This window comes from Filicampus tigris, chromosome 16 (assembly GCF_054856515.1).
Source record: "Filicampus tigris isolate MCC_2025a chromosome 16, RoL_Ftig_1.0, whole genome shotgun sequence".
Taxonomy (NCBI): Eukaryota; Metazoa; Chordata; class Actinopteri; order Syngnathiformes; family Syngnathidae; genus Filicampus; species Filicampus tigris.
Window position 1 is genome coordinate 1,438,832 of NC_141232.1, and position 27,803 is coordinate 1,466,634.

The 27,803-nt window shown below is 45.3% G+C and overlaps 3 protein-coding genes across 6 annotated transcripts; all 3 read right to left on the minus strand.

The window, feature by feature from the left end:
* Positions 1 to 1,402: 1,402 nt before the first annotated feature.
* Positions 1,403 to 15,249, minus strand: mosmoa (modulator of smoothened a). Of its 3 annotated transcripts, none has more exons than XM_086056314.1 (4): positions 14,880 to 15,249; positions 14,245 to 14,373; positions 6,299 to 6,511; positions 1,403 to 3,432 (listed from the first exon to the last, which is right to left on the minus strand). In XM_086056314.1, the coding sequence occupies exons 2-4, from the start codon at positions 14,348 to 14,350 to the stop codon at positions 3,248 to 3,250; spliced, it is 504 nt and encodes a 167-aa protein (XP_085912440.1). In that variant the 5' UTR covers positions 14,351 to 14,373; positions 14,880 to 15,249; the 3' UTR covers positions 1,403 to 3,247. The 3 variants fall into 3 exon arrangements, with proteins under 3 accessions (XP_085912440.1, XP_085912439.1, XP_085912438.1); XM_086056313.1 differs by having other exon boundaries at positions 14,492 to 15,249; XM_086056312.1 differs by having other exon boundaries at positions 14,245 to 15,249.
* A 629-nt stretch (positions 15,250 to 15,878) lies between these two features.
* On the minus strand, positions 15,879 to 22,029 carry uqcrc2a (ubiquinol-cytochrome c reductase core protein 2a). The gene is made up of 14 exons (XM_086056635.1): positions 21,896 to 22,029; positions 20,763 to 20,864; positions 20,406 to 20,555; positions 20,151 to 20,215; positions 20,011 to 20,067; positions 19,797 to 19,921; positions 19,256 to 19,353; positions 18,665 to 18,722; positions 18,484 to 18,579; positions 18,222 to 18,421; positions 17,265 to 17,345; positions 17,090 to 17,166; positions 16,743 to 16,896; positions 15,879 to 16,236 (listed from the first exon to the last, which is right to left on the minus strand). Exons 1-14 carry the CDS (start codon positions 21,926 to 21,928, stop codon positions 16,153 to 16,155), a joined length of 1,380 nt encoding a protein of 459 aa, XP_085912761.1. The 5' UTR covers positions 21,929 to 22,029; the 3' UTR covers positions 15,879 to 16,152.
* Positions 22,030 to 22,409: 380 nt separating this feature from the next.
* LOC147133957 (kelch-like protein 24) lies at positions 22,410 to 27,529 on the minus strand. Of its 2 annotated transcripts, none has more exons than XM_086055280.1 (12): positions 27,367 to 27,529; positions 26,648 to 26,920; positions 26,393 to 26,527; positions 25,811 to 26,002; positions 25,486 to 25,629; positions 25,201 to 25,387; positions 24,895 to 25,041; positions 24,416 to 24,544; positions 24,025 to 24,201; positions 23,755 to 23,901; positions 22,982 to 23,147; positions 22,410 to 22,905 (listed from the first exon to the last, which is right to left on the minus strand). In XM_086055280.1, the coding sequence occupies exons 1-12, from the start codon at positions 27,436 to 27,438 to the stop codon at positions 22,752 to 22,754; spliced, it is 1,923 nt and encodes a 640-aa protein (XP_085911406.1). In that variant the 5' UTR covers positions 27,439 to 27,529; the 3' UTR covers positions 22,410 to 22,751. The 2 variants fall into 2 exon arrangements, with proteins under 2 accessions (XP_085911406.1, XP_085911407.1); XM_086055281.1 differs by having other exon boundaries at positions 27,229 to 27,376.
* Positions 27,530 to 27,803: the final 274 nt, after the last annotated feature.

Sequence of the window (27,803 nt, forward strand, 5' to 3'; positions counted from 1 at the left end):
AACCAAGAACACTAGTGCAAGAGGTTTTTAGTTTTTAGCGGCCGGGTGTATTTTAGGCCAGAAGCGCCTCTCGCCTCCATCTGGACGCCGAGAACCGTTTTGTGATCTGTCAGTGCTGATATGTCGTATTAAGCAGACTATCAGCAAAGCCTGTCAAGCCCAACTAGTCAAGCGTTCTCCGAGTCTTCCTGGCAAATGCCATCACCGTCAACGCGGTCACATACCAGCTGGGGGAAGAACTGCCGTGGAAAAGCAGGAGAAAAAAAGTCCATTTATCCCAAATATTCCCAGACGTGAAGATGCTGTGGAGTGGAAATTATTATTTTCCTCAGCATTTTTTCCCCTCATTAAAAAAAGTTAAGATTTGAAGGACGGTTGAAATATTAACTTATATGTGAAGCCTGAGTCATGAAAAATCGAGACAATAAGGTTTTTGATCAGCTTCTCAATGGTAATATTAGGGCCCAACCCATATGGATTTTTTGAGGCCGAAGACGATTCCGATATTCGGCTGAATAAAATTCCAATGAATGGGCTGATTAATTTAAAAACATATAATGAATAGGATAACGTGTTTTGGAGACTTAAACTCAATGCAGGTCTGAGCACTATGTACAGTTACAGTGGAGCCTCTAAATTTGAAAAAAAGCAAGTTTTGGCATCTTTATAAGTGGACATTTTGGAAATAGAAAAAATCCGGTCCAGGGTCAAAATGTCACCATCATGAAACCTTTATTAACTGCACAGGCAATGCTTTAAGTGACAAGTGGAGATTTTGAACTGTTGTACAAGTGCAAAAATAAGATAAAGATGCTTTTGTGTGACTTGAATGGTGTCTTTCACTGACACTTTTCCTCAGTGACGTCCAACTTTAAGCGGGGTACACACACATATCGATCAGACCGAATTCAAGCATTTTCACCCGTTTCCAATTGGTGTTTGTAAATGTCTGATTTCTCTACAAGATTCCTTCTCTGTTGTGGAGTGATTTCTAATTGCTGATCAGCGCCAGAAACAATCAAAAATGAAATATTATTCTTCATCTTCTTCTTTGTATTAACTGGCAGTGTGGATGCCCTGTGGCTTCACGCTGCCTCTCACAGGTCAGTCCGGGTACTACGCCAGCCATCTGGTTTGGCGGGAGGAAAGTTGAGATTGTCGAGTACACCACACAATCTGAGGGTAGTAAAAAAAAAAAACTAACCAAAACACAATTTCTGATTATTTCCTCATCATGGGTGGGATCGCTCCCATTTATGATGTTAAAAATCATTAAGCGTGTGTACCAAGCTTTCCAAGATTGAGATATCATGAAATAGTGATGCATGAAATCGCTTCAATCAAATCTTGGGCTTTCTTTTAGCAAGAACAATGACTCACAGTTTGCTAGTCAGTCACACTCTGTCAGTTTCCTTTTTTTTATTCATTGATAAATAACTTCCTATGACCTTTATGTGTAGACATCCAATCAAGAGACAAATTCCGACGGCACACTTTGCCACCATTTGAAAATAATACAAACAATGAGGTAAGAAGTTCTCGCTCTTTTTTTTTTTACACATTTGTGGTGCAACTATTCCTGTTAGCTATACTGTTGAATGCACAGTTCTTTCTTCCTAATACAGAAAATCCTGCCTTTGTGTCTGTACATCATGATCAAAGAAAAACAGGGCATGGCACAATACTGAACCAACAGATAAAAAAGGGGGGGGCGGGGCACAATGCAAAACTCTTAAGACTTTGTGATTGAGCTTTGTGATTGTGGTCACACACACACACACTCTCAGATTGTGGCTCCTACTTTAGATGTAAACGTGTACAATAAACACGTTTTTTTTAAACTCGCTGTTCGCGTCCAAAATCCTCATCGTGGAAAGACTTCTTTCATCGATACTATTGTTCACACAAGTTAACCGCTAGGCCCGTTTTCATGTCGCAAACAAAATGAGCAGAAGCAAAGCACGTGAAGTCGCTCGGGCGATTTGAAGCTCGAGATTCCTGTGCTGTGTTTAAGATGACTTTTGTCTTTCCCTGTTAGCCTTCACTCGAATTTCATCCTCAAACAATTTGTAGTTATACTTCCTATCCTGCCTCTATTGATAACCTCAGCTTTTGGCTCAGGGGCCTCACAGTGGGTGTTCTTCCACTCGACAAAACCTCTTTGTGTATCATGCAAGTGTGCGTGCGTGCGTGCGTTCCATTCACAAAGCTCAAGAGCAGCACACCGAGGCGCAGCCCCATGAACGGACCTGACCTGCAGTCCCTGTGCCTTGGCCGTCATATCAAAAGAGGACAAAAAGATGCTCCCCGCTGGCTCACTCGCTCGCTTCCTGTGCCGACCTTAAAGGAGAATACCGCCGATTGTCAACGTCCACATCAGGCCATTGCTCACCTTATGCAACCGCAGCTTTTTTGTCCAAAGGAGTCAATACCGAGCGCTATATTTAGCAGCGCTTCCAACAGCTCTCAAGCAGCACACTTATCCTTGTGGCTGCACTTAGCACAAACACGAGTGCTAACAAATAGAAGAGGAGGATGTCAATTTGCAGCCTCTTTCCCAAAACGCGTCCGTACAGTTGTTGTATTTAACGTTTCCATTCAATATGGTGGCACTTGAAAGGCCCTTCAAAGTGAGATTTGCTTCTGAATACATTGCACGCATTTGACGATAGTTGCTTCAAACATGCACAATGACATAGAACTACAGTGGCGGGCGAGCGGGAACCCGGGTCGACAGCCAGCACCTCCACATTCACACTCAAAATACTTCTGCGGAAAGGCCAACACAATCAAAATGTACAACAACAGAAACCTGGAAAATAGGGGGAAAAAAAGAACACTGAAAATAGCAAAGAGGCCCAGAAAAATTGCAACATGGGAACATCGGTGACGGTGCGGATGTGTGCCGAGGGCGGCGTGTCCCGACGGGCTGGAGCGGCGTGCGTGTAGTCAAGGGCTTGAGTGGTCCTCAAGAACTGCGTGCAGGCGTTATCCCTGCAGTTGCCATGACAACGGCACCTTTCCCAGTCGAACCACAGAGACGCCCGGCATGAAATGAACGGTGGCAGCGCGCCCGCCTCCGCGGCACTCTTCCTGGCCACCTTGAGATAGGCTCATCTCTTCCGAGTTCAATACTTCACCAGGTCCCGGAAAATCGTGGGCAGAGTTTGTCGTCCGAAGATTTTCTGTGTCCTGTAAATCCCCACAAATGATTTTGTTTGTCCAGAGGCAGGCACGGGTCCAGACTTCAGCCCGGGAGGCAAACTTTTCCGGCGAACAGCAGTCCGACTATGGTGAAGAAGATGGAGAGGACGAAGAGCACGTAGGAGGAGCCCACCACCGTGTTGTTGGGCAGCTTGTAGGGTTGGCCTCCCACCTCGTTGATGTAGAAGCCTATGGGGAAGATGAGCGCCGCCATGCAGAACAGGATCACTGGAGGAGCCAGAGAGAAAACACATCAATACACTTGGTTAGCAACAGCTGGATCGGAGGACCCCGTTTTGCCTGCACAACTGTCCGAAATATGTGCCGCAAGCCTCGCTTCTACAAGGCAGATTGGTTCACTAAAGGCTCCCAAAATAGCTGACTGCTATGTTGAGCACTTTACTTCAAAAACATGTTTTTGATAGATATTTTCTAGATGTGTTTTTACGCTCAAAGTGTTTATTCATCGTTGAGCTACACACTGTCAATGATTAGTGAAGCGGCCGTCTGCTACAATCTGCTACAATGTTTCTTGGTTGTAACTCACAACGTGGGGTCCCCGTCCCCCCTTTTGATCTTACACGCCTTGTCGTGTCTTGAACGCAATTCATTCTGAAAGTGAACACCAAGATGAGTTGATGTTTACACTTGCGGGCAGCTCTGTGCACTGCAGAAATGATGCTCATTGGTCATCATGAGACGATGGGGCAACATCATGCATCACTGTCAGAAGGAGGAAGTGTACATTTTCTACCGGTTCCCAAAATATTTTTTCATGTGCAATATGAATCGGGGTAATTGAATGTAGCATCTCCCTCCACGATAACGTTGAACAATTTCAGGTTTTGGATCAAGCTCAAATCCTCCTTTCCATCCTCAAGCTCAATTCCCAAGCTCAATTAAATGTTGCTCCGCAGATGCTAAATAAGCTCTTCAAACCTCCTGCGAGCTGAATAACAGCTCGAAATTCCTCGGCAAGCTTAAAAGATGAAAACAAGTAATCACATTTCAAGCTTCCAAAAGAGGACGATTTGGCTCTGTTTATTTAGAGCAGGTAAAACGGATTTCAAAATAGCAAGAGCAACGCCGCAGTCAGCATCCTCAGCGGGACGCTTAGGATGCTTCACAAGTGGATATTACACACAATTTCTTGGTCACGGTCTGATAAAAGGATCGCCGCGCACTTTGTTAGCACCAACAGGAAGCTGGTCTGTCCATCGAGGAAGAGGTTAATGCAAATACGGACGATACGAATCTCTGCTCCGGCTCACCAAGACAAATGACACCCAGGCCACTTAAGACAGCCCGGCCACTCAAACGCCGGCCGCTAACCCGATCGTACCGCAACCAACTCTACTCCCGACACCCATGTCACTCACCACGCGTGTTTGGCTCACATTTCAAAGCCACACGCATACACGCGGCGTGGAGCATGAGGATGGCAAACTCGAGTGAACGGCAACAAACACATTTTGTTGTCTAAAAATGCAAAATCAACTCCATTCGTTGATGAGATAATCAGCAGAATAATCAGTTGAAAAGAAAGTAATTGATAGCCGCAGCTTTAAGAAATCTATATATTTCATACATACTGTGTGCGTGAGTCGGTGCGGATCACGCAAAGCTTTCCATTCAGCACTAGTGGCCGGAGCCCGGTTAAACACGGCTCTGTGCCACATTTATCTTCTTTGTTCAAACTACTGGTGATTTAACGCCGCTATTGCAATTCCAGCAGCTGAAAAAGATCAGAATCACATGAGGATTTTCTCAACTCAGTCCTACGATGGCGGCCTGAACCGACGTGGACCGCTTGCTTGCTGCCGCTTTAATTGGCCTCGCGGTGCAGAGGTTATGAAATGCGCTACATAAGTAAAACTGTATTGTATTGTTTGCCGCGATTGCTTACTCTGCCGATGCGCCAAGTAACATGGCCCGTGCTTAGGATGAGGAGGGCTGTCAATTCAATCTTCTCATCAGTCCTCTGAGATCCCTCGTTCTCCTTCTCATATTGCGTGGCCAAAAAGTGTGCTCAAGCACGGCAACCTTGAAAGGACAAACAAAACATCTCGGCCTCCTCATCCCCCTGAAGCCCAAAATAGAACGTTGAGTGAACAAGACTGACTTTGTACTTTTTGTCCCCCACAAAAATATATCGCAGCAGTTCTGATGCTCTCATTTAAGCCACTGACGCTTTGCACGCTTGAACGCTGCGAGGAAACAACTGTAGTACTCCATTAATACACCTCGTGTCTTGTTTGACCACTAGCAGCACAGCGGGGGGGCAATTGCTCACCATTACCATGGCAACAAGCGTTTGCTTTTTCCTCTGGGTGTGTATTTCTTTAACAATGGATAAAAACTAGGGCCAATACTGTACGTCTCCACTCTCAGGAAAGCTCTGAGCCTGTGACACATACGCACATCTTCGAATTTACCCAAAGGTGCAAATGTAGTCAGTGAACATGGATTGTACTTGTTTTCGGTGGAATTTTCGGAAGAAAACAAGGATCAATCCCCTTTTCATCTGACATGCAAATCACAAGGGAGGGAGTCGCTGCCTGTCAAACGTAGACGTCAGCAATATCAAATGCATCCGGCAGTCTTAACAATGTTGCATTCAAGGCTACGCGGTGGCGTCATGTGCCCAAGCGTGCCGGCGGCTGTCTATTCTCTCAGCTGAGCGACCATTCGTCGCCCACGCAGCCGGATGAATGCGACCCCGTCAAACAATGAGATGGAGAAGTTCACCAATTCTGCTCAGAAAACAACAGAGTGGTGAAGTTGAAACAAAACAATACAATACAATACAGCAGCTTACAAGGCAACAAAACAAAGGCTGCCTTTTGGATTACTAAGACGCAGGGAGCACAGGGGTCGGGTCCGGCATAATAAGCAACATCGTTCTCTTCCATACGGGAGACTCAGAAAAGCGTCGCGCAATCAATTGGAAGCCTCAAATTACCGTGGCGGAAATATAGGAAAGTAGCCCAGACATTTTTGTAAAGGACGTGTCATGGCGGATTGGGTGAGACGGAGCAAAGCGGAGAAAGCTTCGTGGACGAGTGGAGCCAAGCTAAATGAACTCTCTACTTACTGCCCGTGAAGGCGATCCAGCGGGCGTACTTGGTGGCCTCTCGGCGCCAGTGTGATGCCACGAGGAGCCCGCAGGTGACGGTGAGGGAGATGATGCCCATGATGATGAAGAAGAGCGTGGTGACCCACTCGGGGGGCAACCGGGGAGGGATGCAAGTCCGGTCCCGTCCGTGGATGGTCTGACATTGCCGGACGAGACCAACTGTGAGGGCACCTGCAAGGAGAAGTGATATTTTGATGAAACCCACCCGAGTTAGCAACATTTCCACGAATTGCGGCCAGGATTTTTTTTTTTTTTTTTTTTTATGAACGCAACAGAAGATGGGCAGGCTACGGGATCAATTTGGGGAGGGGCATTTTTGAAATCCAGTGATTGATAATAGCAAAAAAAAAAAATATGGCTCGCCCTCCAAATGTTCCACTGCTTCTTCATGCGCGTTAGCCATCAACTGATAAACGGTGAGAAAAGTGCCGCTGTTTGTTTGCATTCAACCTTCAGTTTGCGGCTTACACAAGTGACACCATGTACACCCAGTGACGGTTTCCATGGCCCTTATCTCAGGCTCCAAACCCATCTTACGCAAGTAACCTCTGGGCTGAGCTGAGCTGAGCTGAGCGGACCCCACGAGCAAGCAAAGTTCCCATTGAACGGTGTCACATAGTAGGCGCGCAGCCACAATTGCAGGGAATTTGTGTCAAAAATAATGACGTGAACATTGGAGGGAAGAGCAAAGTACAGAGCTGGCCGGGCGGTAACGGAAAGCCTTCCTTCATTTGCCACATATTGTGTGACGGCTAAGGTGATGTGCCTTTTCCGCAACGGTGATTCGAATTGGAGCAAATCAAATCAAATCAAATGTATTTATAGCAGTGCGACACAGTCTGACTTGCTCAGACATTCTCAATTGTTGGGTGCTGGACACCCGAAGCGATCAATTATTGATGACGTGTTTATTGTTAATATCAGCCTTCCGTTATCATTAATTGATTGTAAATACAATGACAATATGTCGCATCTTTTTATATCTATGGCTGCCAGGGGAAATCGCATTTCTAATCTGCTTCAGGAACTGGAAAGGCTGTAAAATGCTGGTTTATATTAACATGAGTGCAATAGAGCATAGCGTAGTTTCCGGAAGACATTATATTGCAATAATTCTCTTAGCCGACTTATTTCAACAAACAAAAGAGCAGAGCGGCACACAGAAAACCACTGGAAAATGATGTTGAAACACTTGAGCCAAGTTTATCAAAACAAAGTCCAGTCTACTGGTTTCCTGTTGAGAAATGTCAGCGCGTGGACATGTGCAATCAAGCAAGTTGCCGTCAGTTCGGCAGCTGAAAACGCTCGCTCCGAAACGGTGATGCAGACGTCAAAATCTTGATTGACTCCATTCGTTCACACCACTTGTTGTTGTGCGTTCTTTTGACTCCAAAGCAAAGTGTGCTGAGATGTGATGAAGGCCTGCATTATCGTTTCAAAGCGCTACTGGAAAAAAAGGCCATCACCTTTGCCAGCTGCCGGATGTGAAGAAAGCTGGACTTCGCTACCGCACCAATTGGCAGATCCAATTTAAAATCCTATTCATAGCTGCTGAATTTTGAGAATGTGAACGACGGGGACAGGAATGTCCGCCATGTTGAGTTCTGTCAAAAAGGCACAAATGCGGGCTCTACCTCTGATGCGCCAATTTTGCCAATTATATACTGAATGGTGAAGGTTTCTCCTAAGAGCCTCTTAAAATTGTAATCATTGTGTCGTCTTCCTGCACATCGAGCGTCGTAAGGCACGCTGAAACTTGACGCGGGTGCACTGGACATGAGCATATCAGATCAGACCGAGGGACAAATAAATGTCCAGCCTGGGGGAGCCAAATGAAGAAGAGCGGCGGCACGGCAAAGTGTCAGCAGTCAGAGCGCGAACACGCCTCACTGGCACCGCTGCAACCACTCTCGATGGCGGAATTCAATTAGGCCGCGCCTCAAGGGGGATTTCTACCTGACTAAGCAAAAGCAGATTAGTGCAGTGCACACTTGGTGCCTTGCTAGTGCTTTCAATCAGTGGGTTACCTGTCACATGTAATTACCAAATGTAGACAAATAGTGGGGTGGGGTGGGGTGGGGTGGGGTGCCGCCGCCGCCGTGTCCAGAGATGCAAATGTCTGGCAATCAAGCAAAAATTCACAAGTGAAATATGCTCCAGTAAAATAGTTGAATTGTCATCCGGACAGCCAGGTCTTGCTCATAAGCGCACAATGATGATGCGCAGTGATGTGTATGAAAATACAACTGTTTCTTGCTGCCTGCCAATGAAATCTAATTTCGAAACTTGCACCACTCTCAAAGGACGGCAAGTATATTCATTTGTGACGCCCATGCTGGAAAGAGCCATTGTAGCCCCCAGAGGTGTGGTGGGTTTTAGCGGTCCACAGGAAATCCTGCCCCTTGCATAAAAGCCAGCGATAGCCTGGCTTCCACTGCAACAACAAAACACAGCTGCCAAACCAGGCCTGTGATTCAAAAGCAACGCTTAACACAATTTTTCAATTTGAGCTCAATACGACGCAAACGGGTAGCTTCGCCTCAGAGCTCATTGAATCCCCTTGCCACTCGGCAGAGCACTTATGCAATAGCTCCACGGGGGGAGAAAATAGAGGTTCGCGGCTCAAGACAAACACGGCACCTAAATGACTGGCAGGCTATTTGGAAAGTCAGCCTTCTATTACCGAGTAACCTCGGCCAGGTTGAAGGGCGGGAGGTGTGAGAGGCCAACTCGTGCTGAGAACGGGAGAAGATTGGACTGACAAGTTGCCCAGAATCTTTGACTTTCCTGCCGTTTCAGTGGCTCCGCGTGTGCCAACCGACCGGAGGGCAGACGTACAACACGGGGCGTGGACGACACAAGCAGCCTGTTGTGGTCACGTCTTTTCAAGGACAAAATGCAGGCTTTGCAACCCAGCAAATGCGTGGCTGACTTGAAATCATTCAAACTCTATCGATACACTAGCATGAAATATCCGAACACTGAACACTACAAAAATAGAATAAATCAACGGTAGACTGTGCACTTTTGTGGCTCCGACGTGAATTCAAATGAAAGCCTGGAAAAATGAGAAACCTCACAGGAGAGATCAGCAGCAACAGACGGTGACCCAAACACAAGGGTCACGTGCGTTGCATGTACCCGCCTCGAGCTTGCAACTGTCCACAAGCGACAAAATGTACGCCCATTAGGCAGCAGACGTGGCCGGCGTTACTTCCCCGTCGCTCGTTTACAGAGCATGACGCCAATGATACGGGCCGCTAACTCTTGCGCCTCCGTTGTGTCCCGCCGCCCTGCAATTAAGTCACTCGGATAAAGACGAGCCGCTCGCCATGCGTCGGTCCAAATGAGAGGAAATGACCGCAGTAAGTGCTCATCCTCTGCATGGCGATGCTATCATTAGCGGGGCATTGAGGGCACCGCTGTTTGGAAACTCTGGCGGGATGAGTCAAACGGGCTCCTCGAATGCGGGCTGGGCAGAAAGAACAGCAGCCAGCGGCTGTTTTCTTGCGAGGGACGGGGGCTTTAACAGTCACCCGCTAAAAAAAACCAAGCACATTTTTCTTCCTAATTTCTCCGGAAATGATACACATAACAAGCTTCATGAAAAATATCTCCAAGTGCAAACATTACAGGGAAGAGAAAACCCCCCCCCCAAAAAACGACTATTGAATTTCTAATTGAAAATGATTCAGCGTAGGGGATGCACTTTTTGAATGACCATCTGATGGAGTGCAAATGAAGTCTTAGGCCCTGTCTACACGTAGCCGGGGTTTTTGAAAACGCCGGATATAAGTCTGCGGTTGCCGCGGTTAGCCCTATCATCCACACGTCCCCGGAGTTTTTTCAGTGAAAACGCAAAACTTATACTAAAGCTCTCAAGTCACTGACAGCTGAAAAACATCTTCCACTTCAAGCAAAGAGAGTCAAAGCAGCGGACGGGCTTCGTAATGGATTCGAAGATTGTTACGCATTAGATTGTGTGGCCGTCATTGTTGATTGATTGCGTCTTCAAGCGACTGGCGCGATGGCGCAGCTGCTTTCGGCAGCAACATTTGGCTCGATATGAAGTGAGGCGTTTGAAGATTTCCCATAACACGAAAAATATTATTTACATTTTGACCAAAGTCAAGCAAAGGATCTAAAGTCATCAACAGTGTTCGCTGCCATTCCCAGTTGAAGTTTACTGTCAAATGAAATCGAAAACAGATGATTACAAACCCGAACGGTGCAGCAACAGGACTTTAAAAGGACTGATATTACTGCTGCTTACTGAGCACTCGTGACCGTCCTAACACCCCAGAATGTGACGTAATCCGTACCAAAGTTGAGGCCACGACGACGTGCTCGCATTTACATGTTTTCCCCTCTCGGTATTTATGGCATTGCAATATTGGTTTCACTCCAAATGGTCATGCACCAAACATTGCTCTCTCTCCTTTTGTCACCCTGGCTTCGCTATCTACTCCTGCCTCATCATGCAGCTGATGAGATGGGCTTGAAGTCATTGGACTCTACCTGCTGCTGATTGCTGCAAAGTAAGGAAATGCATTTCAGCACACACAATCGCCTCGTGGATAGGAGCAGTCAATTGATTGAATTCCACATGTTGGAACAAATCCATTTCTTATGCCCGGCCCGTGTTAACATTCAGCCGACAAGATTGCCACCACTTCCAAAATCAACAGGGAAGATGGGGAATGTTTCGAGAACATTCGTGAAGATTGCGTCTGGGAAAACAGTCGGGCTGGGATGAAAGAACGAAACCCAGCAAAACAACACGCTTCGGGTAATAATCCGTCACTGTTCTCGCGTATTAACGCCCAGAGAAGGCGGCAGTCTGTTCTTGGATATCATTTTGCAGTTTTCAGAGAGTGAATGAGGCCTTATTGAGGCTCTGGAGAGTGACATCCACTTGAAGTGGCGAGTATGGAGGGCAGTCATTAAGCGGAGCTGCCAAGAATCACACTTTGCGTCCGCAGACTGCAGCAACAACGGCTCAGCGCAGGAAATCGGCCTCGAGTGTTGCTGGCCGAGGATATCGCGCCGATGTGAGGACAACGTCAAGACTCGCCGCATCTTGGCGGTTCACTGGCCGCACTCGAGCTCATCGGGGGTGGCTCTGCTCGACTGCACAGTGTGTTGATTCTCCAAAAGGTGACAGGAAATGTTGAGCTTCACACTCCTCCGAGTTTTGCCTCATTTCATTTCAATCTTTACAATCAATTATGGACTCATTAGCATCCAACTATTGGGCGTGACGCCGTGGCTTTGGTCTTATAGTGGTGCCAGGTACTTATCTGATAAGAACGTGGAACAGTTAATCTGTGTTCACGATAACATCTGCTTTTCATCACATTTTCCTTTCCCTACATTATTATGGACCAAAAATGCCCGATCTGCTTATTTCATTTCATGTAACATTCCATTGGATCCAAGTTAAGGTTAATGTCATGTACAGTAAGTGATCATCGACCAAGAGCCAGATGGTAAAACGTGACAAGCTTCGCATCCTTCAATTGTGTTTCTGTATGCAAATGAGTTGAGAACAGGTTGCATGCATCAGCGCGTTACACGTCTTTGCTTCAGTTCAGTGCAGTGAGCCTCTAAATGATTCACTCTACAAGGACGTTTTACTTTTTCATTGGCTTTCCATGGCAAAAAGGGAGAAATTTGATGATGCGCCAAGAACCTGAAATAGCCCTTTTGGCCACTCAGGATTGGGGGACATGCAACTCTGGCCTGGCTGCTGAGTACAATATTGTTAGCCAAACAGCATAATTGCCCAAGTCCTTTTTAACTTATGGTCATAAATGCTTGCTAAAAATGTGTTGTTGTTGTTTTTTTATTTCTGTGTAGATTGTGAGTCAAAGTATTTGAGTTGAGGCAAATTGACTCTTCTCTGGGGCTTTTTCCCTTCCTTTTCTTGATTTTTGTTTACAGATTATTTATGGTGGCAGTAAGTTAAAAAGAACTTTTATGCTTCTCAGCTAATGATTTGAAGCTATTCCCCTGCCAAGCACTTGCACTCTACTGTGTGGTCATCACGATCCACAAAATAAAAATGCATTGTTTTTAAGATTTACACAGTTACATTTACACTACAGATAACAGTATACTTTATTTTAAAAAATGTTGGAAAAAAAGCCTCTTTTTCAAAGGTGTTATGATTGGCCATGGAACTGATGCATTAAATTTCCTATTCTGTTTCGACGGTAAATAATTGTTTATAAATACGCGCAAATCAGATTTAAACCGGTGTTGCTCTTTCACATTTAGTTTTTAAAAAGTAAAAAATACTTAAAATTCTGTACTTCAACGCTTGTGAATATGTTAGCTGGATTCTACTGTACTTTCACTGCGTGTATGATTAAAACAAAGAAATTGTGTTTCACGTGAATTTGTTTCTTGAACCGGAAACAAACCACAGTCACTGTTCAAGCTGGTGTGACCGACACTTTGGCAAGAACTGTCCTTTGGACACTTGTTCCTTTGTCTGCGCTTGGCTTGACGCAACCACGCAACACACAAAGCACATCCAAATCAGCCCAACAGAACGGGCGCAGAGACAGGGAAGTGACATCTGCCACAATCAGCCAGACACAGGAAGTCGGTCACTACTCAACACCACCCACGTTACAAAACTGGCTTCAGGTTGATTTGGGCAGCCTGCGGGACGATAAAGCGACAGTCAAAAGTTTGATCTCTCATCACTAACTTGCAACTCATAAATTCATTAAGTGCAAATGGCATGCTTGTGTTGCGGAATGCGTGTTTGTTGACAATGAACCCTGGCTGACCTAGTTACTAAGCTGTCAGCGGGAACAAAGCGACGCAGCTGTCTATCAAGAGAAACAACACGTTTCCAGGACAGTCGCTTCAAGGTAGCACCGCTCGCTTAAGATTAAGTCAATCATAAATTATTCCCGACAGCACTAAAATAAAACAATAAACTTTGTAGTATTAGGGTATTAGGGATGGACACGATAATAATCAATTCATCGAGCGTTAAGGGTTTGGTCGAGGTGTGTGAAATGGAATTGATTAATCAGGTCTTGATGCAACTGAGGCAAAGGGGATTCGGCTGTCTGTCGATTTGATCTCAAGCAGTTTGCTGTCTGAAGAAGTCAATGCGACATCCGACAATTTCTGATGAAAGTCGAGGTATCATGAGTGGACTGGAGCTGATCCCAGCTAACTTTGGGCAAGAAAGAGTACATCCTGGTTGCCAAGTTGCCAGATTGATACGAGTGTGTGCCATGCATAATATTTGTGAAATCACTTTCGAAGCACAGTTCAGTTGTCTGGCAACAGGACTAGTGGCCCCTATCTTTGTGGAATTTCCTCAAAAAACACAATTTTGCATGGGCCACAGGTGAAGACTCAGCACATCTAAAAAACATACCGAACAAATTAATTTACAAAAACAGCTATTTATTACTTAAGAACACGGCCCATTCTACTGCCCACCCTGCTTTACTCCTGAATGATGTTCAATTAAGGATGACTTTTTAGGGCAAGAAATATCACGGTAATTCTAATGTGTTGACTTTGGGAACAGTAACGGATTTTGAACTGAAAAGTGCAGCATTGTGGAATCACTGCCGAAGTGCAGTTCAGTTGTAATCAACTTTAAATTGCACTTAATCTTTAAGAAATGTTTGTTTTCAAACAATTATTTAGGTACACTTCTTATTGATCTTTGTGCAATTTCGTTAAATGAATGATAGTGGCACTGGGAGAGTTAATTTTTTTTTTTTTTTTACAGGTGGTCAAAGTTTGAGAGCCACTGATCTCAATTGCACAATAAATGAAAGGCGTAAAAGTATCAATGTATATCTGGTGATAAATGCAGCTGCAGTGGATGGACATCCAACTAAAAGGCAAGCAGGACTTCCATTTACCTGCTGACTCGCCAGTGTTGATCCAGTCTGGGTTTGCAATGCTGGCTATTGCAAAAATATCCGCCGCCAGAAACAGGCACCCTGAAATGATGGTCAGCTTATCCATATTTTCTCCTTCATCCAAAGAACCTGTCAATGACGAGGGCGGGGAGGAGGCAAGGAGTTAGTGGGGGACTAATGTGGCGGTCGTTGTCCAAATCTGACCCCGGGAAGAGGGAGACAGTGGGGCGGCTGTTGTCAGTCTAACCTCGCTCCCCCCTCTACCACCTCAGCGGGATCCCCGCTGTTGTGCTTCCTCGGTGCATTTTGTTCGCAGCGATGTTTTAGCTCCCTTCTCCGCCACGCCGAAGCATCACATCTCAAAACGCCCCGCTGGGCAAACAATAGCTCGCGGCTAAAGCGCTTGTGCTGCCCCCGTCGGATGCGCTCCGAAGCATCGGGCAAAGATGTGGCTAGCAGGCGGCTAGCTACTTCCCAGATTCGGGCTCGGTGAGCCGAGCTGCGGCCCGCAGGCTGCTCGACGGCCGAGACCACGACTGGGCAAGCATTTCACACAGAAACCGAGGCGCGCAAGAAGCCAAGCAGTGGTGTCCGTGGAGTGTCGGAGTTGTTGAGGTTTTTTTCGGCGAAGTCACCATGGAAAACGAGAGCCCATCACCGTCGCGGTCCTCCTGGTTTTTGCTCAGTTTGTTAGCCGAGCAGCCTCACTACTCCCCGCTCCTTGTTCCTCTTCCATGGACCGCTGATGGGTGGGGATGGTGGAGGGGGAGAGTGGTGGGGACACCAGGGGCTTCAAGTCCACGACGCGCTTTTAAAGGTCCGGAAAGTGAGCGAGCGGCAAAATGGCCCCGTGGTTGTTGTTCGGCGTGTCACCCGCGTAGCCGCCACTAGCAGCCGAGCCGAGCCTCCCGTTCCGCCTCATGACATCAGGCCGAACATGAACACCCACTTGGGCCACACACACACACACGCACACACACTCACTCACTCTCTCACTGCCCCACGGTGTTCTCGTCCTACGGGGAGGGGGCTTCGCGCAACACTCTCGCGATATTATCGGGGGGAAAAAAATAACATGGGGGGGGGGGGGTCTTGTCCTGGGTTGCCCTGTCTGTGGAATTTCACCGAGTTTATTTTTTTTAAGCAATACCAAAGCGTTTAAAATTGGTTGTTAAAACTCAAAATGTATTCATTTTTGTATTTATCTAATTAAACAACTGGTTAATTTGTTTATTCATTGTGGAGCATGTAATAAACAATATTGTTCAAATAAATCGTCACATGCTTTGGTTAAAAAAATACATATTAAAATTAATCAGGAATAATACAATGACCAAATTATACTTGTTGTATTATTAAAATATTTTACCAATCGCCTAAAAAGTGGCCTTGATGAGGACATTTTGATCATGTGAGTTTTAGCTAAATCTCTATATTTTGTGGTTCAGCGCATGTAGTAAATATATTTCATTTACGTCAATGAGAAAGGAAAAACATACCTTCAAATGATATACATTTAGTACAATTAGTTAGAATAGTGAAGTCCTGTTTTTATGTTCAAGTGTAGATGGAAAGTCAAAGGCGTTTGGCTCCCCACAGTGAGCTAACATGACTCAAGACAAACCACACTGAAATGAGATCTCAGTGTTTGGTTTTACTGTCCTTGTGTTTAATTTACAAAGATATTCACAGAAACAGACAAGAAGAGCAAAATGTAGCTCGACTGGGCAGCTCTCCCCTCTTCTTTTTTTTGGGGGGGGGGAGTGATGACACTCACTGCGGTTGGACAGACTATAAATGACCGCTCACACAAAATGAGTTGCTGCAGGAAGCTGTGGCCTTTAAGTCCTTGTTGTTTAATAGAGCAGACAGGCGCTGTGTAGCCATGTTTTAAAAAATGAATGCTTTTCATAACTCGTCCACAAAAGGTGTATTGATAAGATGTCCACTCGCTGCCATCGTCTTCTTGCCGTCCATAAATTTTCTTGCAGCCTAAAAAAAAGGAAGGACACTTGATTACATTACATTAGATAAATATACAATGTGGGCCAAAAGTTGGTATATAAAAAAAACCCATTTGATATATTTGTCACTTTTTACAATTATATTCATCAAACACACTACATTTTGTAAATTCAAAGTATGGTTTCAAGCCAGGGTTATGTCATCCTTGTTTGCTTCCTTCATCCATCCTTCCGCTCACCCTGGTTTCCTTCTTCCCGTCCTTCATCCTATAGCAACCTTCTCTTTCTTAGCATTCCTTGTTTCCTTCCTTCAAACAATGAACAAAGGGAAGAAGGAAGGACTTTATTCATCCTCGCCTCCTGTCTTTCATACATCCTTTTGTTTTCTTCTTTTCCTCCATCCATCTATTCTTCCTCCCATCCTTCCTTCTTTCCATCCTTGCATACATCCTTGTAACCCTCCTTCAAGCCATCCTTCTTTCCTTCCTTGGAAGTCGTGCGTTGTTGGCATCATCCCTTTCAGAGGACACTCACCTTGACCACATCGTCTTGAGTGATGGCGTCGATGGCCTGTAGAATCGTCTCGGGCGACTGGTAGGCTCCGGTCGCCAAGGCCTGAGCGCCCATCTCTGCCATCAGGCCGTCTGAGCTCTCCGTGGACATCAGATAATCCACCTTAGCCTGAGTCCTGCACACAAAGCATTGTCAGCCGGTTAACATTTTGACAGTGTTGTGTTGATTTGCCGATTTGATGACATGTTAGACCAAACCAGTGACTGAATCTTAATTAATTTATGTATGTGTCCTGTCAATTTGAAATAATTAGGCTGCGTCGCTACCGGATACAAACGGCTCACCACAAAATCTAGCACCAAACTCACTTTGCTCTGGTGATGTCATCCGCCGTCACGGTGCCCTCGGCCACGCCGCCTACTTGAGCGATGGCCGCTCTGATCGTCTGTACAAGGTGGCGAAAACAAGGAGTGTTTGGTGGTTTGCAGGCCTAGGTCAGTTATGTGATTTTTAATTTTTTTTTTAATGTGTGCGAGCACTCACATCTCCGGCGGCGTTGGCTTGCGAGATGGTGTAGACGCCAAAAAGACCTGAGTCGGAGTATGAGGCATTGAAAGCTGAGGCCTGAAAGAAAGTTGAAAGAAAGAGTTGATTTGAGTCTGGACAACAACACTATGTTAAAGAAGGAGTTTGCAGTGATTAAAACACTTTTTTGTCATTCATGTCTATGTAACCTCACAGTAGATTATTATTCAAATGTTTTAGGGGGGAAATCATCCCTCTCTGGTCCCATCTTATGCGTCTAATTTCATATTTAATTTTTAGTTCCTAACTTTTCACAGCATGAATAAAACTGACCAATCAGAGACAGTCGAGACAGGACGCGTGACCAAGCGATGCGTCAATCATTAGCTCACGTGCATCGCCGCTCACAGAGGCTCACGGTCCCACAGTGAGACTCGAACAAAGGCAGGCTATTAGTTGCTTGGCCACTTATTTAATTCCGGTTAGTAACAAAAGTTCAAAAGAAGGAATTGGAATGCACTCTACATCGTGTCAAGGGATATATAATGCTGCTATTTGAGTCACAGACTTCTGCATATTGACGGCTGCAACCACCCACGCTGACGTGGCCATTCTTATTGGCTCATCGGGTAAGTTCATCCCATCACGAGTGTTTTCATTGATTGTACATTCCAAAATGATACATCAAACCGCTAACATTTCGTTTTCGGCAATACGCCATCATGTCAGTCATGCTATCAATGTAGCTTAGTGTGGGTGGAGTGAACTTTTCATGACCTTCCGGAAAATTCTGCTTCGAACATACACATAAAACAAAAAAGTGACACCTGTGGACAGATTTACTTGTATGGTGTCAACAGTAGTCATTTCCGACGCGCTTTTAAGAAATGCTCTTCATTTTTTAAATATTGTTAAATGGTTGTTGACAGCGACGAAACAAGCCAACGCCATCCCAAACTCCAAGGTTTTTCTTACATCAAAGAGCTGATTGGTTGCCTTGGCGATGCCCTGGCTCAGTTTACTGGCGATGCTGGCGCCTCGCTTTACATGTGGTCCAGCTCCCAGGATCCTTTGCAGCACGACAAATGCGGTCGCCTCAGCGCTGCCTGCCACGCCGCCTTCGCTGACGACCACTGCGTGAACCAGGTCGTCCTTGTTCTGAACACGAAGCTCGCCTGTAAGGAATTAGAACATCGTGAGAGACGGCTAGGACGGCGCTAATGAGCACGGTCTTTACCTCCACGGTAAGATGCTTTCACGACAGGCGCGCCGGCTCCACTGCGGACACTGAGAAACCGCTCGCCCAGCTCTTTCAGGTCAGAGTGCTTTACACCTAAATTCAAACAGATCGGAGGCAGGCTGAGCAATGTTTTTTTTTAATGAGGTAAAATGCTATACCATGATAAGAAGACACTCACCCAACCCTACGACAGCCATCCGGCTAGTAGTGAAATGGTCCTCAACAAATGAGTGCAGCTACACGTGGAAGACAATAACACAGAGGCGCTTAGTATAGTCGTCCCCCAAGAAAATTCTGAGGGGGTCTGTTTTTATCTTCTGAAGCAGGGTTTCACCAATATTTCCCACTAGAATCACAAATTTTGAATCTAACTTTGCTTCCTCCACTGGAACCAAACGTATTAACAAACACTACTCATGAAATGCTACAAATTAAGATTGATAACTTTACGACTACATTAGTGGAGGTCTGTGATAAGACTTGCGCCCAAAATTACATTGTTGCTGTACAAACGGAGCGCCACTGTAATCCGAGGAACTGCCTGTATTGCCAAAACGTTGATATATTATGTAAGTAAAGGTATAATAAACAAACACAGAGGAGATTAATTTTTGATAAGAGCTTTTTGCCTACAATTGTGAGATTGGTTGATCAATACAATACAATGTTATACAGTACAAACAGATCCATAATTTTACATTTGAAAAAGCCAGTTCAAAAGTAAAACACCCCCCCATCCCAAAACAAAAAAAAAAGTGCAAAACCATACTTGCTGAGGACAGACTTTGCCGACCATGTAGTCTGGGCAGTACAATGAGTTGGACAGGGCGTTTTTGTAAGCTGCTTCATGCAACTTCTCGATTACACCTGAAAGGAGAAGATGGAGAAAGACACATTTCACAAAGTGCATTGGGCACCATTGCTCGGATGAGAAATAGGTGCTGTATCATTATTTTCAAACATCATGTTAAATTCCTGCTCAAAGTGTATCGGCCAATAAAGTTCAGGCACAGTTCATAAGAATTTCTACGAAAACAATCGGGTCCTTACAGCTTTCGCTGCACGGGCCCTAATAATAATATACAATACAATTTTATTTATATAGGGCATTTCACAATAACTAAAGGTGTAACAAAGCACTTAACATACAACAACAAAATAGCCATAATACAACAAGCGAAAGCAATACAAATGAAAACAAATCATTATCGTATTATTAAAACAATCTAATTGGCATCTTCACAAATGTGGCCTTGAGCAGAACATTTTGTGTCGTGATGCAAGCTGATTGTGATGGTGTCGGTACTAACCTATCCGAGGAGACCGCTTTGCCCGAGTCTTGTCCACATTCACCCTGGGTGTCAGGTCACTCACTTCCCAGGGCCTGAACTCTTGCGCCGTGGTCACGTTGACCAAATACTCCAATATATTATCTCTGATCACACACAAATCCATTCAGTCAGCATGCGGCGCAGCATCCATCTGGAGTGCCAACTCAACACGCCTCACGCCATCCACACTTACAGGTCATCTCTGAAGCATTCTGCAGTGTAGACCATGGTTTCTCGGGATAACGTAGCACTGCGGGCGAACACACAAGAGCACACTGGGAATTACATGCATACTTGTTAGATAGGCACTTGGTCAGTATGAGAGGCACTGACCTCAGTTTGGCGCCGAGTGCTTCGACACCACGGCAGAGCTTGAAAGCAGAAACACCTTTAGTAGTCTGCAAAACAAAAGGAAAAGCCCAACACTGTAGAGGTCATATTAAAGAAACAGTAAAAATGTTTTGGTTTGATGCTTTTTGGGGCGCTGGAACAGGTAAATGACATTTCCATTCATTTCAATGATGATGGTGAAGTGTCTGGGCGAGGATACACAATTGATACAAAGCGATTTTACACATGACAACTGACCAGGTTGGCAGCCAGCCGCAGCACATGAGCAACACCCTGGTTCTCCACAGTCTCATAGCGACTCCCTGCTTTCACAAACACGCCCACGCTGGACAAAGGGGAGTAGTTCTCCAAGGACGCTATCACCAAACCGTTTGGGAGCTTGGTTACCTGATGCAAAGAAAATGGACATGCGTGACTAAGGGCAGGAAAATAAATTAAACCATGAATTAACCCTTTCAAGCACTGTGGTCACTACAGTGGACAGCTATTTAAAAGTTGCTTTCGCCTATATAAATTCATCTAAAAACATCTTTGTATCATAAATTATATCATCAAATCATAATTCATGCATGAAAGGGTTAAAGCAGCACCTACCTGGACATTCTGAGAAGCGGGCAGTGTGACTGCGGACGACCTGTGTGCTGCATAGGCCTCAGTCAGCGCTTCACTTGGCCTGGTGGCAGCATAGCAGCGTTTCTGCACGAGTGACAAAGAAAAAGGTAAGACAAATTAAAGGTGGGGATACGGCCTTCAAATAAAATACCTTTTTGTACAATGGCATTATTTAAAACAGCGGCATGGTTCAGTGGTAAAGTGGTCATTTCCCAACCCGGTTTCGATCCCCAGCCATTGTGACCGTGTCAAAGTACCCTTGAGCAAGATACTGAAACCCCCAGTTTCTCCTGATACTGCCAGCGTCATCAGTAGGTAAAAGAGGTAAAGTATGTGAAGCGCTTTGAGTATCGTAGGTAGAAAAGCGTTAGACAAGTGACAGCCCATTTACCATTTAAAACCAAACTTGCTTTTGGGATTGGCTTATGCCTTCTGACACACTCACGCAATCGGTGCATGTCACTGGGCAGGTGCTAAGAGCTAAGGAAGCCACAAATTAAAAAAAATCATCCTGACAATTAATCAAGAAATTTCATTAACAGCCCAGCCCTACCAAAAAAATGCACTTAACTTTTCATCTATCTATGCCATATAGTGACAGGAAGACTCATTCGGTGAAATGCTCTTCCGCAGATTGTACAATTGAATTTCAGTACATACGCTACTATTTTTAATTGGTGGTGTACCATGAGCTTTATCTGATGTAAAATATGAGATTTGGCTCAATACAGGCTGGGAAAAACCGCTTGACAAATGCAGAAAAACAAGCCAGTCACAATATGACCTTCAGGTCGTGTCGAACTGAGCTAAGTAGTAGAGAAAGAGAGAGAAAAAAACGCACAAAAACACGCACATTAGACGTTCCACGCACTAGTAAAGACCAATCTGACACAAATGTCTATAAATGGCAGGAACTCATTGTTTGTTTGTTTTTGGGGGGGGGGGCTTAACCCTAACCCTTTCCAGAAAAAACGTCGCATTAGCCAGCCCTCACAAGCTAACTAGCCGGCTGGCTTGCTATTAAATGCAAATCCACGTTAACATTTTTCAATTTACGACGCGATAGGCAAACTGAAATCGACGGCAGTGGCATAAGAAGAAATCACATAACTCACAGAGAGATTGTTCAAGGAGCGAATTGCCTTCATGACTCCAAAACTCCTCCGGCTAGAGTAGGACAAATATGGCGGACAGGTGACGTCATGCCCACAATCCACCGCGGTATCTACTCACCGGCCACAACATTAGGTACACTTCGGCAATGTTACGACTCGATCCAAAACAAGAGTTTTTAATCAAACGCTGTCTTGACAAAGATCAGTTTTTGATGGACTATGGACGAGAAATAATGTAACGTTTATTTTGCATACCTGTGTTGGTCCCCATGTCCCCAAAATAAAATAATTTGATCTCAATTATTTTTTGCTTTTTGTTTGATCGTGGAAAAATGTTCCTTAAACCAAATAAAAAAATTAAAAAATGAGTTTCTGCTACCCCAATCATAATTTGAACAAGATGCAGGTACCATTTTACCATAGCGTACATTTGATGCAAGTATTACTGTTTTGTTTTTTACCCTTAAGGATAAGTGGTTCACATAATGCGTGGACATAGCATAAGACAGGCAGATGTTTCAAAGAGAATAAAACTTTTATTATAGTCACTTAGTAATTAAATTTACTTACAGTTACAAAAATAGTCAAAAAGTTAATACAATCTTTTAAAAAACATTTGGAATCGAAAGCACAGGTCACATTTGTCCTTTGCTTGCGTACCATACCAAAAATGTTCACAGTTTGATTTCTTGCCCCATACAGCATCTTGTTGCTGGCAAACAATTTCAGCATGTCATTCCCACAGTTAGACATACTTCAAATAAATATGTTAACAAATACAAAAATACGGCTATGAGCATGGTAGTGCCATGTTGGCGCCAAAAGGTACAAAGGCATCGCTCTTGGACGTCATCACTTAACGGTTTGGCAAACTGGGGTCATCGTGTGCCAAATCGTCCTTCCTCAGCAAGCAGGACACACAGCTGAGCCAGCTTCGACTGGTGGGCATCTCGCCGACGATCTCCCATGTGTCTGTCTCGTCACAGAATCTCTCGATGGTGTCGTGATATCTAACAGGGTGAGATGAGGCATCAAGTTCACACAACAGACCACAAAAAGGTGCAGACAATTTTAGTTTGACCTCACCTGTCCCATCCTTCCTCTCCTCCCAAGACGTAGATCTTTCCATCCACCACAGCGACACCGGGCCGGTAGCGTCGCTCTTTCATGGGGGCGCACATGGTCCACTGGTTGGTCTTGGGGTCGTAACACTCCACCTTGTCTGTGTTTTCTTTTGAGGCGTGCCACCCACCTAAAGATAAACAAAAACTGTAGGCTTGCCATTTGATTTACTTAAGCACAGAGGTTCACACTTTCTGCACCAAGTACCACCACAAAAAATACAGAAGCTCATCAAAAATGAGGCACAGGCTTTATTACTAAACAGTGCATTATTATTCAACCCACTGTAACACATAGTTTGAACATGCGAACATTTTTTAAAAAGTACTTAAATGATTCATTCAAAATGTATTGCACGCAAGTTAAAATTATATACCTAAATGTTTAAAAACAGACAGTTATCAAAAAGATTAAATGCAACTGTATTGCGCTTAAAAATTATACATAACTGAACTTAAATGTACTGTATTTAACCACATTTTAAGCCAATCTAGCATCATGCACTGTTTGAACATCTAAAATCAGCAAATCTTCCATATACAGTACAAGTAGAGGGAGCCAGCTGAGCGCGCACACCCATTACTAATAAATTTTGATAGAACTTTTCTAAATGGGCAACACTTTGTTTTAGATTTACAACTAAAATAGCAGCAAAATGCGTCCTCATAATGGCCAATAAGAATAAAGATGTTCTATGTCAAGCTCTGAATTGTGAACAGTCAAGTGAAATACTGCACCTATGACGTATATCTTTCCTTTCAGCGTACAAGCGGCTGAACCAGAACGAGGAATCTGCATCGGAGAAACTTCCGTCCACATAGCGGTTTTAGGGTCGTACACTTGTGTGAGATCCGAGCCGTCGCCATCCTCCAACACTGCTCCACCTACACGACAGACAAAAACGCACACTGGTCAACAGGAGGGCGCTTTTGACGCTGGCTAGTCATTCAAATCTGCCTTTGAAGGCGCTTTATTAGGAGTGCCAGTACGCAGGCAGCATGTCCCACCAGTAACGTAGAGAAGACCGTCCAGCGCCACAACAGCAGGACTTGTGACGGCCATCTTGACGGAGCCCGTTAACTGCCAGGAGTTGGTGTGGGGGTTATAGCGCTCCACCGAGTCCAGACGAGAGTGACCTTCCCAGCCACCCACAGCATACACAAAACCATCCAGCATCACCAAGCCTGCCAGCAAGGATAAAGTGATGCTTGATTCTGTCAAATTAAGCATTTTTGGCATGATGACATAATTGCGCTTGTATTTCTTAAAATGCTGCTAAACAAAGAGCTTGTCATCATTTCGGATAATTGAGGGCAACAAGCAGTGAGTGAATGGGGACTTATTTGGACAGGTCTGACTGTTGCAGTGTTTAACGACAGCACCAACAGACGGACGCACCGAGTTCGGAGCGAGACGTGTTCATGGGAGCCATTTCCATCCAAGTGTTTAAGCACGGGTCGTAGCGCCACATCTCCCGGCTGGCCGAACCGTCAGGAAACTCCCCTCCGGCTAAATATAGAGTCGAGTCTACAGGGGAGACAAGAGAACATGTCTTGGTGGGGATTGTGATCATCTATCTATACATGCAGGACGTTTGTCTGGATGAGTCAAAAACCAACTGCATCTTTTTTTTTTTTTTTCCAGATTCCAGGGTTCAAAGTGCATCACGGCCAAAGTACACTGCTTTCAGCAACATGACTTAAAAAAAAAAAAAAAAAGGCTGTTGTCAACTTTGCACTGTTTTCAGCCACTCTAGTGACTGTTCTTCAAAAAAAGCGATTGGTGATCTTTGTGGAAAAAAAGATTTTATAAATTGCATATCCCTATAATTTTAGTTTGTCATTTTACACTCTTGCATATTACTTGTGTTGGCCCACCTGACACCACCAGCCCGTGTTTGCTCACAGCGAACGGCAGGCAGGCATGGTCCCTCCACTTATTCGTCACAGGATTGTAGCTCTCCACGCTGCGCAGCACCACTTTGTCATCCTCTCCGCCAACTGTTACGATGACTTCCGACACCCCTGTTGCCATGACAACGGAAGAATGTAACGGGGGCAAGAGATCACCCCCCCCCCCCGCACGTGATATTGTCACATGATGTGATGCGTGGGAATCACTTATCTTACAGTTATATATTTTAAAAAACATCCCACATGCCATATCATCACTTTTATGTTTACCTGTGGATCGGCGCGGCCGAACCCGGGAGCAAAAAAGCTCCATTCGGCGGTCCTTTAGCAGCATGTAGTCTTTGGCCTCAGAGATGAGCCTCTGGCAGCCCTGGTTCTCCTTCACCACATCAAGAGACTCGATGACATCATGGAGGTAGTATGGGCTGATGAGAGGCAGGCGGATGTGCTCCAAGACCTTTAGGAAAAGTGTGAAGATGAAAGTGCTTCAAATTCTGCCACAGCATATTGCACACACGCACACACAACGCAACATTCTGTACACATTAATCTGACTTTGTCAAAGCTCTGCTGGCGAGTCGGGCATTTATTTAACCACAGCATGGCAGCCTTGAACACTAGCTCTTCTCTGGACACGTTGAGGTGGTCACTGGCGATGATTTCAGTTAGTTTGTCCACACACAAGGACAAGAACTCCTCCTGCAAGAGAATTCAACTTTGGATTAAACTATCTCTAAAGGTGGTGTACCAATCCATCTCCCCCACACTACATTTTGAAGATCCTTAGAAAAAGTCTAAAAACAGTATCACTTTTGGGGCATTCGACTTTAGGCTACACGGTACATGGGCTCCTCAGTTTATGACCGTGCAAGCCTCTCACCTGTTGGCAAACAGTGCTAAAGTGCTCAAGGATGTAGTCCAAGCTTTGTTTCTCCAGCAATTTACAGGAGTGGGCCTCAGCAAAGCAGTGGATCCCCACACAGTTGCTCTCATCCATCTGATGCTCCATAAAGCGGCAGCAGGCCTCTCGCACGGCCATCACGTCCAGCAGACTGGCCGCGGCCAGCAGCGCCTGCACAGAGCAGAGTTTAAATTTTCACCATATGGTAGAGCTCTGTGCACTCTCTGTGGTATGGTCAGGCCTGTTGGGGCTTATGTTTCCACCCGAGGCACATGGGTGGGATGAATATATTGTAGCTAACTTTGCTATGACCCTGAATTTGATAACTGACACGTTATGACTCGGTGTAATGCTGGATGCTACTTCACGCGATGTATATTCTCCTCATACTTTTTTAGTGTATTAGAAAAAAAAGACAAAGGTCAAAGAAAACAGAAATTCACATGGTGTTTGCTTGTGGAGTGTGCTGAGGTCTGGCGTGACAATCTGCATAAGGGCAGGCAAACCTTTGAAATCAGTTTTGGGAAAAAAAGCCAAAGAACAAAAGTCAGCAAAACCTACCTGGACATTTGCTTTGGAAATGTACACCTTTGACGTGTAGGCATAGCTCACCAGCATGCCAACCATCTGCGGCTCTACACCATTAATGGCAACACGCTCCTGTTTGGACTCCTTCAGGTTAGTGGTAAACATTGCCTGGAAGAAGCCAGCAAGGGCAGGGGGAGTAAAGCTCACAATCCACGGTTATTTCATCTCGACCAGGAGAAATGGGAAAGCCTCAAAAGGCACTTTATGGTGATATGGACTCAGGTGTACCTGGAAGTAAGAGCTGAAGGAGGCCAGCACTATGCGGTGACAGGGAAACTCCTGTCCCCCGCAGCACAGCGTGACATCGCAGAAGGACTTTATGAGCCGCATGGTGTTGAGGCCCTGCAGGACCGTGTTTGGGTGCCGGGCTTCCACAAACAAGTAGTCCTCGCCGCCGCCCGGGGACGCCGGAGCAGCGGGGGTGCAGGCCTCCTCCTGAATGTTGCCAATTACAGAGTCGCCTGCCACAATCTCAGACATTTCCGACGCTGGCGAGAAAACCTGCGAATCGGACCGAGAAAGGGAGGGGGCGTGGGGTGGGAGGCGACTGTTAAATACCATTCCACACTGCGCTCAACATGACGTGCTCTAAAGTCATGTCAACTCGATATATGAAGGAAAGCTCTCGATTTTATAAACATCTCAGAGGCTGACGAGCCGAGATTGGCACGCTCACTAATGGGGCTAAATTAGCAGTGTAACGGTACCACCAGGTTAGCTGGCAGTTGAACGGATTCGCTGACTAACCCCAGTCATCTTAATCGTGTGTGTATGGAGCGGTGACAGTACAAAGTTAAAAATGTAATTACCTGTAGACATAATCGTGAAGCGACCGTGCTCATAAACACTTTTAATCCGTGCAGGTAAACGGTAACACTAAGCGCCTTCTCTTCCTCTCTTTATAAGGGGTTGGCAAACAGCTTTGCGGGCTCCTGACTGCCACTCACCGGCAAGAGGCGATGCTGCAACAACGCACTGGAGCGTTTACTTTTCAACTTCAAGTCAAACCTGCCGCACATGAAGGCATCCGCAGTGTTTATGTCATCGTCTGTCTTTGTTGTTTTTCCTTTTTGACTTTACTTTAATATTTTCCTTGTGTTCCTTTGTCTGTCTGTCTCATTAGCTTAGTGTGTCCACCTGTGGTTGTTTAGCCAACCCCTTGTGTTAGCTAATCAGCGCCCTCCAACCCTTTGTGTCTTGTCCAGGTGTTCCTAGTTGTTCGTCACTTTGTTTGTGTTTAGTTCCGTTTCCTTTCAGTCCTGCTGTCCATGTCATGTCGCAGTTACTTCGTCTGCAGTCCAAGTCCTTTTTCTGAGTGTTTAGTTTCTTTGATCCTTGTTGTTTCGGACTTTAGTGTTTTTGAGTATCCCAGTACCTTTGCTTT